We start from the raw sequence: 11,159 nt of genomic DNA, 5'->3' as shown, positions 1-11,159 counted from the left end.
CACGTCATGTTAGAGATGTGCTGGGAACTCAGGTGTTTTTTTTGCACGTTGTCAGTTTCACATTGATAAAGATGTTTCCTGAATGTTCTCATGTGTGATGTCTCTTGTCAGAGCATATTGAGCTCTTGGGACCGCCTCAGCGAGGTGGAGGAAGTAGGCTGGGCTGATACCAATATTAGGTATTCAAGGAATTCTATGAACTGATCAGCTGAGAGTTTTTTTGTAATTTTTTTTCATAATGATTCATTAAATGTTCAAAATTTGTGAAATATTAGAATATATAGCTGTGCAGCAGTGGATGACAGTGCGCTCTACTGGACAAACAATGCAAGGACAACTCATCTGAGTTACACCAAGCCACTTAGTCTGCACAAAAAAAAAAAAAAAAAACATCACGTCAGCTAATGTTAGCTGTGTCATTGCTAGTGTTGGCCGCTCAGTTAACCCTACAGGCCCTCGTGTCATATATTGGCTGTACCAGACAAGTTAGCGGGTAAAATCTAGCATTTTGAGGGCTAGCGTCATAGGTTTTTCAGGAGCGTCTTTATTTTCTTCCTGTAAGTCTCTTCCTTCCTTTGCTTAGTCTTAACTGTGTCCTCAATCAATCATTCAGCTGATCCATCTTGTTTTCTCTTGCCCAAGTCTCCGTTTGCTCAGCACCTTTTCCGTCAGCCTTCATGGTTTTTCTGCCATTGCTCTCGATCCCTTCCAGGGAACCACCTCTTTCCTCTTCGTGCAGTCACCTCTGGTTGACCTTCACAGTCTCTCTGATGAACCCAGTTTCACCCTCTGTTTCATCTCCGTGTGCCCACATTGATTCCAATCATAATTCAATACATTTGAAATCTTTTCCCGAATGGCGTCCGTTTCAAATATAGTCGCTGATGTGTGTCGTCTCCCATCAGCCTTTGACGTCCCCGTCTACTCTGCCGTTACAGCTGACCGTAATCCACATGGTCTAATGTCAGAGGACATGTCAGTCAGCTGTAGCGTGGAGGGTGTCTGGGCTTGGCGTTGTTTGGCTGCTGACTTAATCGACTGCTGCTTTTAGCCTACAGATGAATCCCAGCTTCCTCTTAGTTGATTGTCGCTCTGAATTGTATTTATTCTTTAATGATGAGTGTTCAGTGTTCTCATGAATGTCTGAAAATCAAATGAGTGACCGATGATGATGATGAAAATGTGATTTTTCTGTATCGAAGGGAACAATTTGGCTGTTATGATGCTTCTGACTGAGGGTTGAAGTCATCAACCCTGACCACCAGGGGGCGCATGACTACACAGCCCCACCACAGAGCACTCTGAATAAGATGTTTCCGTTTTCACTTTTTTTTTAATGAATTTAAATTATTCTTTTTGAAGAACTGTTAATTACATTTTGATTGTGTCACTGCTGTTTGGTTTTGTTTTCTTTGTGTGACGTCTTTGTGATTGGTGTGTAAAAGGAAGTTTGATGAATGAGTAGAGGACAATCGAAAGCATTCAAGCACTCTGATTCAGCTACCGGGGAGCTTTGGAATGGTGTGGTGGTGGATGAGTGGAAGAGCTCAGGGCGTTTGACCACAAGGGGGCATTGTTGCCAGACTCCGGGCACAAGATAGGACATCTTTGTACCCTGCAGTCTTTGGATTCTTAATAAGAGGAAAGAATGAATACGAACTTTTAAGAATAAGATGTTTCACGTGTAGTAAAGCAATATAAACCACATCAAAAACTAATTGACTTGTTCTATTGGCCTTTTTAAAATGATTTCAATCAATCAATGTTTTCATTGGTGTCTACGGGACGGATGAGGATTCCTCAGGTCAAGTTAACTTCTTTGAGTTATCTTGTTAAATAACACTTAGCTGGTTCTGGTTCTCAGTCTGTCATGATTGATATGACATGTATTCAGCAACAATCCAATAGTAATAATAGTCACCTATGAAGACAGGACAGTGAAGAAGAGACACACACACATTTGTGTGTCTATATCTCTATTTCTGTCCTGCTTCCTGTACCATCTGTCAGTGGTTCCCCCCTGCTGAGGCTCTCAGGAACGTCACCGGTTCTAGACAAGGAAGCAAATTTGGAAACATCCGTCTATCTGTGTGAAACTTTTATTTTTCATCTTTTAATTTTCTCATTGCACATGCAGCAGCTCTCAGCTCCAAGAGAGTGTGTGTGTGTGTGTGTGTGTGTGTGTGTGTGTGTGTGTGTATGAGTTTGTGTGGGGATGGAGGTAGAGGTGGAGGTGTGTGAGACACACATTGATGTCCTCTTGTGTCCACTGGAGGCTGGTGTATACATGATATGTTTCAAGAAACAAAAACAGTGCTGAAATGAAAAATAATTATTAATAAAACTATTTAAATTGTTGATGCGTACTCTGACTGTGGAAGTACTTTTGTAGACTCACTTATCACTACAGTTAATACATTCTTTCTTATTTATACACTGTTGGATGCTATTTTTCAATTTAATTTCAATTAAATTTAAATAAATTAGTTTAAAATATATTTGGGGAAAAATACGATACATGTAAATATTCAGGCAAATTTTCAAAACCATATTAATTTCCTATAGAGAACAAAAAAACAAAAACAAATGCATAACTAAATGGGAAAAAAAACAGTCTGTTCTTCCTGTATTTTTAAATAATTTGTATAGTTATGTTTGTGCGACTTTCTTTTTTTCGTTCCATCAAAAAATGTACTCCAGATTCTGAAGGAAAACACCTGACTCAGCCCATCTCCAAAAAGCTCAACAGTGAGTGTTTGTGACCTGAAAACACACCATCTCACACTCTTGCTTTCAATATTGTGTGTATGTTCAGTCCCTCTCCTGGCTGTTGGCCTACATTTAACATTTACACAACATACCAAACAGCCGCTATGCTAATTTTAGCTTCACGCTGAGAAACCTGAAAACATCAACTTGAAACTTCTATATATAATTCACCATATGGATAAGCTTTATTGAATCTGGACTTTAGATTTTAGCTACTTCGTCTACCTGTTTTATGCAATTAAACATTTTGTTCATCCCTAAAGTATAAGGGGAACACATTCAAGCCTACAGTAGAACATTTGTTCTGATTGAGGAGTACGTTAGAAGGATGACTCGTCTCAAGTCTGGACATGAAGTAGTAATTATGACTGGCGTGTTCATAACATCGACATGAATCTTCAGCTCCAGCAGCTCTGACTGAAAGCACTTCATGATAGCGGAACATGTCTTCACATGTCTTCAGATGTTAGTTTCAGGAGTTTAGAAAGCAGAAGTTGCTGCCACTGTTTGTCATTGTGGTATGAAAATCTCATGAAACTGTCACGTCTGCTTGTGAGGGCAGCACACGAACCTCAGCTGATGCTCGTAACCAAAAAATAAAACAAAACAAAAAAGCAGGATTTATTCCTCTGCACATGGGAATGGAGGGCACACCTGCCAGGGGTTGTTTGGGACACACACTTGGCTTCTGTTCCCTGTTCCTTTACCGTGATTGGCTGACAACCGGGTGGGTGGATCGGGAGGAAAAAAACAAATATTGGCACAGGCTTTGCCACTCTGTACCTGCCTGTTCGCTGCCTCCAGTCCATCTCAGGTTCAGGATCAGATCTCCTCACCTTCCTGTCCAGCTGCCGCGCTCCTTCCTTTCTCCACGCAGCCATGAGGACCACAGTGCTCGCTGTTGTCATGGCGATGTTGTGCGTGATGATGGTGAACGCAGATGTGAAGCCGCAAAGGGATTTCAACCTACAGAGGGTACAATGGCTACACACACACACACACACACACACACACACACACACATATTTAGTTGTGTTTGTTTGTTGTGAAGCATGAATATAGTTCACTGATTTCTTACAGGTCGTAGGTTTTTGATGTAAACAGGGATTGTGTGTGTGTGTGTGTGTGTGTGTGTGTGTGTGTGTGTGTGTGTGTGTGTGTGTGTGTGTGTGCGTGCGCATGCATGCATGCATTCATGTAGTTAGAAGTCAAAAATCGTTGTGCAAATCTGTTCTTCCCTGGTTTCTCCTAACACGGGAGGTTGACAGGTGAGTTTCCCCTCCTAAATGCAGCAACCTGCCAGAGGAAGATCCTGAAGCTGTTGGGAGGGGAGTTTAGAAATCCCTCTGATGGGGTAATTTTATGTTTTTCAAAAGGTCTGTAAGTTGCCACACTGTTAAAAGTTTAAAGAAAATCAAAAAGTCTTTCATATAAACTTGATCAAAACAAAATACTTCACAACCCTGGTCTATGAAACTAATACTATGAATACAGGGTTTGTCTCACCACGGGGGTCATTTTTTGTTGATCACTAAAAATCATTCAACAAAGCCACAAAATGACACAATACAAGAAAGTAATCCTAATCAGTAATTTTATGAAAGGTGAGAAAGTTAGCATGCACCTTAAAACAGTCTGTTTCTTCTCATTAGACAAAATCCCTATTAAATGATCAAAAAATGTAATGAATCCAAAAAAAAGTAGTCAAAACCTCATATTCTGACATTAAAAAGTTGTAAATATGCACCATCATCACAATGAGCCTTGACCTTAAATACTCTCTAGCACACCAAATAGCCGGGACAATGGCCCTGTTTACCTCAGTGAGAGCTACAACCCTTTTTAATTCGAGTACATGACAAATTTTTAAAGAACTGAGGTGCGTGCTCCTGCTTGTCCTCATGAATGTGTCTAATGAACTGACTTGTCTAAACACATGTCAGATACAGGAAACACTCCAAGATCTAATATGAAACTGTATTTGTGCGTGTGTGTGTGTGTGTAGTTTGCAGGGAAGTGGTACCGTGTGGGTCTGGCCTACGACTCTGCAAGTTTTGTCCAATTCAGAGACAAACTGAAGGCCTCCATGGGCATCGTCACAGCACTAGCTAACGGCAACGTTAACCTCACAATGTGGGATGCCATGTGAGTCTGTGCGTGTGTGCGTGTGTGTGTGTGTGTGTGTGTGTGTGTGTGTGTGGAAGGGAGTTTCTTTTCTTGGGCAAGTCAGGATGAAGTGTTTCATCTATTGTGTGTTGTGTGTGTCATCAGGCAGTTCAGTTGTCGGAGTAAAATGTACCACTATGAGAGGACAAACGTTCCTGGACAGTTCACCTACTTCAGCACACGTGAGTCACCATTTCCTACAGAACACCTTTAAAAAAAAACAACAACAAAACAAAGGTGGTGCAGTGGTCAGCACTGTCTCCTCACAGCAAGAAGGTTCTGGGTTTGAGTCCCGGCTCCAGCACAGGATCTTTCTGTGTGAGTCTCCATGTTCTCCCTGTTCCTGTGTGGGTTCTCTCTGGTACTCCAGCTTCCTTCCACAGTCCAAAGACATCAAGAGAGGACGAGGCTGATTGATACTCTAAATTGACCGTAGGTGTGACTGTGAGTGTGAATGGTTGTCTGTCTCTATGTGTTGGTCCTGAGATGGACTGGTGACCTGTCCAGGGTGAAACCCGCCTCTCACCTGAAGCCTGCTGGGATAGGCTCCAGCTGGATGGATGGATGGATGGATGGATGGATGGAGGGATGGATATAACAAACAAACACCCATCATGTGTTTGTGTCTTATTCATTTTTCTACTCTTTTCACAGCTATTGTAGGGAGAACTATTTATATTTTAGGAGCTGTTCTTGTAAATGAATCATTGTTTTATAGAATGATCAATTTTTGAATATCTCTTTTTCTTTTAGTTTGATATTTAATTACCTTAAAATAAATCATCAATTTCAATTGGTTTTTGTCAGGACACAACATGGTGAAAGACATCACAGTGGTGGACACCAACTACATTGAATATGCCATCGTTTTGAAACACAAAGTTTTCAACAGGGAATACACACAGGTGGCGCTTTACGGTGAGACACACACACACACACACACACACACACACACACACACACACACAGAGGTTTGTGTAGCTATACTTATTAGGATATTCCATTGACTTCCATTCATGTGAATATCCTCACCCAAGCCTTAATCTTAATCCTAACCCTAACCAATTGATGCCTAACCCCAACCTCAAACTAACTACAATTTACACCTTCACTCTAACTTTGACCAGGTGTTCATCAATTAAGTTCAGCTGCATTAGGACCGGTCTAGGGGTCCTGATAAGGGTTTGTGTTTATATCCGAAAAGGTCTTCAAAAGATAACAAAAACCAAGTACATACATACACACACACACACACACACACACACACACACTTTTCCACTCCAACGAAACATGTGACCCATGTGGCTCATCAGTCTACTTGGGTATGATCTGCAGGTCGCGTTCCAAGGGTTCGAGCAGACATTATTCAGAAGTTTAAAGCCTTTGCTTTGTCCCAGGGTTTCCCCAGAGAGTCCATACTGACTCCACCTCCAGCAGGTAACACACACAAACAACTACATGTTTACACACACACAAACACACACACACACACATGACTGGGAAATATAAATGATTCCATGTTTTCAACAGAGAATTGCCCGCCAGCAACATCTGGACGTCAGGTGAGTCCTTTATTCGAAATGTGAAACCTGCAGTGAATTGAATGGAATTAACGGTTTCTGTTCATCTCTCCAGGCTCCCTGATGCTGCTCTGGCTTCTTCAGTCCACGTCACCCAACACTGAAGATGAATTATAACAAATGACTTTCAGCAAATCTCATCGTTCAGGCTGCGCAGAGGAGGAATAATAAATGCAGCCAGTTATGTTGTGTTTGATATGATTTCATACTTCTGCTGTTTCACAATAAACATTGACCTGTGTGTGTGTGTGTGTGTGTGTGTGTGTGTGTGTGTGTGCGCACATGCACACACCTACATAAACCACCAGTTACATTGCAATATACATGCAAAAAAGTATTTTACACAAATGCTTGTCATTGTGTTTGTTCTGGTTCTGCTTTTTACCAAAGTGATGACGACACTCTTAAATAAACAATGTAAAACGCCATTCTGAGAACGTGTGTGTGGACTTGCTCCATACTGAGGACTGTAACACAAGCGAGGAAGAAATTTAGTCTCAACTTCAAAGGGCAGTTAAAATGTTGAACCTGAGTGTGGGGGTAAGAATTAGGTTTTTAGGTTATGGTTCGGTTTCTGGACAGCCTTGGATGGTTGAGGTTCAGTTAAGGGGCTAAAGACATCCACACGAAGCTTACAGTACGCCAGGAAATGCTAAGCTACGAAAAGCAGCATTTATAATTGGGAATGATGTCGTGAGAAATGAAGCTAAAGACAACATTTTAGACTTTCTTTGGTTTTGGCACCTCCTTGTGGTCAAATCAGAAAATGCAATTAGTGTTTCTCCTACCGCATATCAGCAGCTGCCTGTGTTGTTCGGTTGTTAGGTTCTGCTTCAAAGCCTGGAGTCTTTCTGGGATCATCTCAGCTGTTGTTTCATTGCAAACACACAAAGACACACAAAAGCTGATGTGAACTTTGTCTCACAACACTTTGAGTAATCAATGACAAATTCTTTGTATTTATGCAACCCAGGTCCAGAGTGTGTCAGTTCGACCCTGGGAGGATGGCGTGCAGCGGTAGAGGGGTTACGATAACGACCAGAGCCTCAGAGGTGGACAGGCAGGATGCAGAGAGCAGCGAGTCTGGTGTCTGTGCTGGTCCTACAATGGTCCTGGATCCTGCAAGTACATCCAGAGACTCTTGTTGTCCCACAGGAGAACTTTGATTTGGACCAGGTAAGTGGCTTAAACACTGCATACACTCTTGATAGTTCCAGGAGTGTCCAAACGTTACAGTTTGGAGCACCAAAACTGAAACTGGCCGGTTTGGCGGTGCAGTGGTTATCGCTGCAGCGTTGTTTAAAGGCCTTTTGTGTCCCACCGTTACCACCTCTCCATGTTTGTCCAGCCTCACTCGCGCCAAACTTTTACAGTTCTACAATTCTACAATTCCATTTGGCAGACGCTTTTGTCCAAAGCGACGGACCCAACAAGCAAGAATGTAGACGGGAGGGAAAGCCTTAGCAAGTATGAGTGCTTCAAGTTTGATTGGCTGCAGGTGCTGCCATCCAATGGCAGAGGAGGTGCCAGCTTTGGGGGTTTTTTTCTTGACATAATTTAACCGCCACTGACCACAACAAATAATTCAACATCATCAGTATCTTTCAACATTCAAAACATTGACAGTGCTAAGAGCTGGAGCTTTGATGTGTTTTCTTTTGCAGTTCATGGGGAGGTGGTACGAGGTGGCTGCGGTGTCCAACTGTCCCTTATACATGCGGAACAAGAGGGGAGACCCCGCCATTGTTTCTTTGGAGCTGAAACATGCTGCTTCTCAGAGCAACTTCACAGTAACCGCTGCTTCTGTCAGGTCCGACTCAAGGGCATGCTCACGCACACACACACACACACACACGCACACACACACACACATACACACATAAAATGCTCTATCTTTGAGACCAAAGGAATATTTTTTTCCCCTATGTCTCTTTCTGCTGCTGTGGAGTGCTTTAAGCAACAACAACAAAATAAATCTTCTCAAACTGATATGATTGCAGTTTGCTAAACATTTTGGACATCAGATATTAAAAATATTACCCAAAGAAAATAAAGCAAAAAATTACATATGCATGTTAAATGTTCGATGGAAATGTAGGGTCTACATCTAAATGTTTACTTTAAATATGAACGTTAAATTGGTTCGATTTGACATTTATATGTAATACTTGGATTTCGATTTTTTTCCTTGTCACACTTGACGATATCTTTAATAATGTCCGTCTTAACTGGGAGGATAAGGAGCTAAAGATACAGAAAATGAACTAAATATTGAAAATATATCAGTCTGACGAGTGCAATCAAGTTTTTACATTTTGCACCTCAATTGCTGCGGAGTTGCAGAAATAAAGGTTTTTCATGGGCATCTATGATTCCATTTTGACACTTCTTCGGGGTTTGGGAGGTTCTTTATAAAAAAAAACGGCATCAGTTTTTGAGGTGTAAATGGTGACACTTACTAACCGCGTTGTTGTCCTCGCAGCAGCGGCTCATGTAAGCAGAAGTCCACACGTTACAACTTGACCGACACTTCTGGAAAATTTTTCCACCATGTTGCTCGTACGTTTCCCGGCCTCTTCCTTTTTTGTTCCCTTTATTACACGTTTAGTCTGGACACCTCGTGCTGCATGAATGAGTTATAAATGAAACACGCACCTCTCACCACAGGGCTCGGCGCTGATGTTGATACCTACGTGGTTCACACCGACTACAGTGATTCTGCCATGATGGTTCTGTTGAGCACGGAGACATCATCGGGGAATAAGACCACCATTGTCAAGCTTTATAGTGAGGGAGACGTCTTTACGAACGCAAAGATCGATCGTCTCAACAAGACAAAAAAAACCTACTATAATGCTTTGACTTTCAGGTCGAAATCGTGATGTGAAGGCTGCTGTGCCGGTTGACTTCAGAACACTGGTCAGACAACACGGCATCAGTGATGACATCATCATCATGAATGAGGACCGAGGTGCAAATACAAGTTATTTAACAAAAGGGGAAAAAAAACAAAACCTTTTCTCTCAAGAATGTGTTTATTTTCCAGTTGGATGTTTCATCAGTCACTGGGATGTTTGTGCGTGAGGACCGCTGAAGCAGAAAAGGCTACGCTAAACTGTAGCTGCCTTTCATTTTGATGAACCAGAATATATCATGAATTCATGTCGATTTTATTTGTGAATGGCTTTGACCACAAGGTTTTCTTCGATGTGACAACTTTTCTGTTCAAATCCAAACATCTCAACATATCACGGTCCAATAGTCCAAATTGCGGTTTAATAAGGCTACAACACAGTGAGCAGCTGTACTGATTATTGTGTTTTTGCTGCCTCTGTTACCTTGTTGTTGTTTAATGTTCAAAATTTGTTTGTTTCACTCCAACCAGGTGAGTGTGTTCCAGGTGGAGATGAGACACAACACACCCCTCAGGCTCAGGTAAGCGCCTCAGAGACATCTGCGCTGTCCGTCATTGGCATTGATGAGAATAAACACAAAAGCACGAGTCCTAGATTAAGGATTAGGTACATTTATCTGATGTACATATTTTGATTGCCTCTCGCAGGTCTAAAAGACTGCAGTACCTGCTTTGGCCACCAGGTGAGTGGCTGCACACTCACCTTGTGGCAAACGTGAACGCAGAGGAATGATGGCATCTGTCGTTGGTTCAGAGCGCACACGCACACACACTTGGCCAGGTTGTCCTGTATGGTACAGAAGCGTGATTGCTGCACGTACACACATACGTGTATTTTCATTAACACTTTTAGAAGATTGATCAGTTTTGCGTGTGTGTGTGTGTGCGTGTGTGTGTTACAGGTTGAGACCGGAAGTGGAAGAACCATAGACGGGCAACATCACGTACACAAAAGTAGTGGATTTATGCAAATACTTGTTCTTCAAAAGCTTTTCATGGAAATCCCTGTTTTATTCGTACACTGACCTGCTCTGAACACATGGAACCGCTGTGTGCCTGTTTGATGGCTTCATTTGCTTCAAGTGTTTCAGTCGAACTTAGGACAACGAAACATTCTGTATGTTTTTATTGACATTACATTTGTGATTTGTATAAGATGAATAAGACAGAGCGCATAAGATATAAAAAAAACAAGAGTGAACGCAATATTCCTAGAGTACTGTCTTTATTTTGATCAAGGTTGGTTAAACAGCTGGTCATCAAACCCAGCTACTGAGTTGTTCTAAAAATTTTTCAAAATAAAAGATTTCCTCCTCTACAGTTGATCTGTTCTAATATTCTGATATATTTTTGTCTATCATTTATCCATTTACCAAAGTCTGTTTGAATTGAAATATGTAAAATTGCTCTGTCTAAAATTAATGTATGCAATTAATTCTTCATAAAAGGATTAATTGTTTAGTTAATTCTGTTGCAACCAATGCTTGAGATGTTGGGGTTTGTTTTATGTGGCTATTTTTTTTTAAATTCGGGTTGCTATAAACAATACAAATGTGCACTTCAAATTAAACTGATTTCATCTGTCACTTAGAGAGTCCCACACCAACAATGTCTGATTTCATTGTCGAGTGTCATTTATGAGTTACTCATTAGTCATCGTATTGATTGGGTGATTTCACAGCAATAAAGAACTTTGCTCTTTCACTTATTTGTTTTTTACTTGGCTGCGG

At 41.4% G+C, this 11,159-nt stretch overlaps 2 protein-coding genes across 3 annotated transcripts; both read left to right on the top strand.

Annotated features, from left to right (window-relative positions):
* Positions 1-3,544: 3,544 nt before the first annotated feature.
* On the top strand, positions 3,545-6,756 carry ptgdsa (prostaglandin D2 synthase a). The gene is made up of 7 exons (XM_086188417.1): positions 3,545-3,744; positions 4,775-4,914; positions 5,041-5,117; positions 5,743-5,853; positions 6,271-6,372; positions 6,466-6,497; positions 6,571-6,756. Exons 1-7 carry the CDS (start codon positions 3,649-3,651, stop codon positions 6,577-6,579), a joined length of 567 nt encoding a protein of 188 aa, XP_086044543.1. The 5' UTR covers positions 3,545-3,648; the 3' UTR covers positions 6,580-6,756.
* A 191-nt stretch (positions 6,757-6,947) lies between these two features.
* On the top strand, positions 6,948-11,048 carry LOC147244119 (protein AMBP-like). Of its 2 annotated transcripts, none has more exons than XM_086188416.1 (8): positions 6,948-7,691; positions 8,180-8,325; positions 9,001-9,074; positions 9,183-9,302; positions 9,385-9,486; positions 9,901-9,950; positions 10,078-10,112; positions 10,332-11,048. In XM_086188416.1, exons 1-7 carry the CDS (start codon positions 7,581-7,583, stop codon positions 10,081-10,083), a joined length of 609 nt encoding a protein of 202 aa, XP_086044542.1. In that variant the 5' UTR covers positions 6,948-7,580; the 3' UTR covers positions 10,084-10,112; positions 10,332-11,048. The 2 variants fall into 2 exon arrangements, with proteins under 2 accessions (XP_086044542.1, XP_086044541.1); XM_086188415.1 differs by having other exon boundaries at positions 8,998-9,074.
* Positions 11,049-11,159: the final 111 nt, after the last annotated feature.

The sequence above is a fragment of the Aulostomus chinensis genome, chromosome 19 (genome assembly GCF_037954235.1).
Source record: "Aulostomus chinensis isolate RoL2024-O1b breed Wild chromosome 19, RoL_Achi_v1.0, whole genome shotgun sequence".
Lineage (NCBI taxonomy): Eukaryota > Metazoa > Chordata > Actinopteri > Syngnathiformes > Aulostomidae > Aulostomus > Aulostomus chinensis.
The sequence above is the reverse complement of the archived record's forward strand: the minus strand, read 5'-3'. Positions and strand labels throughout refer to the sequence as shown.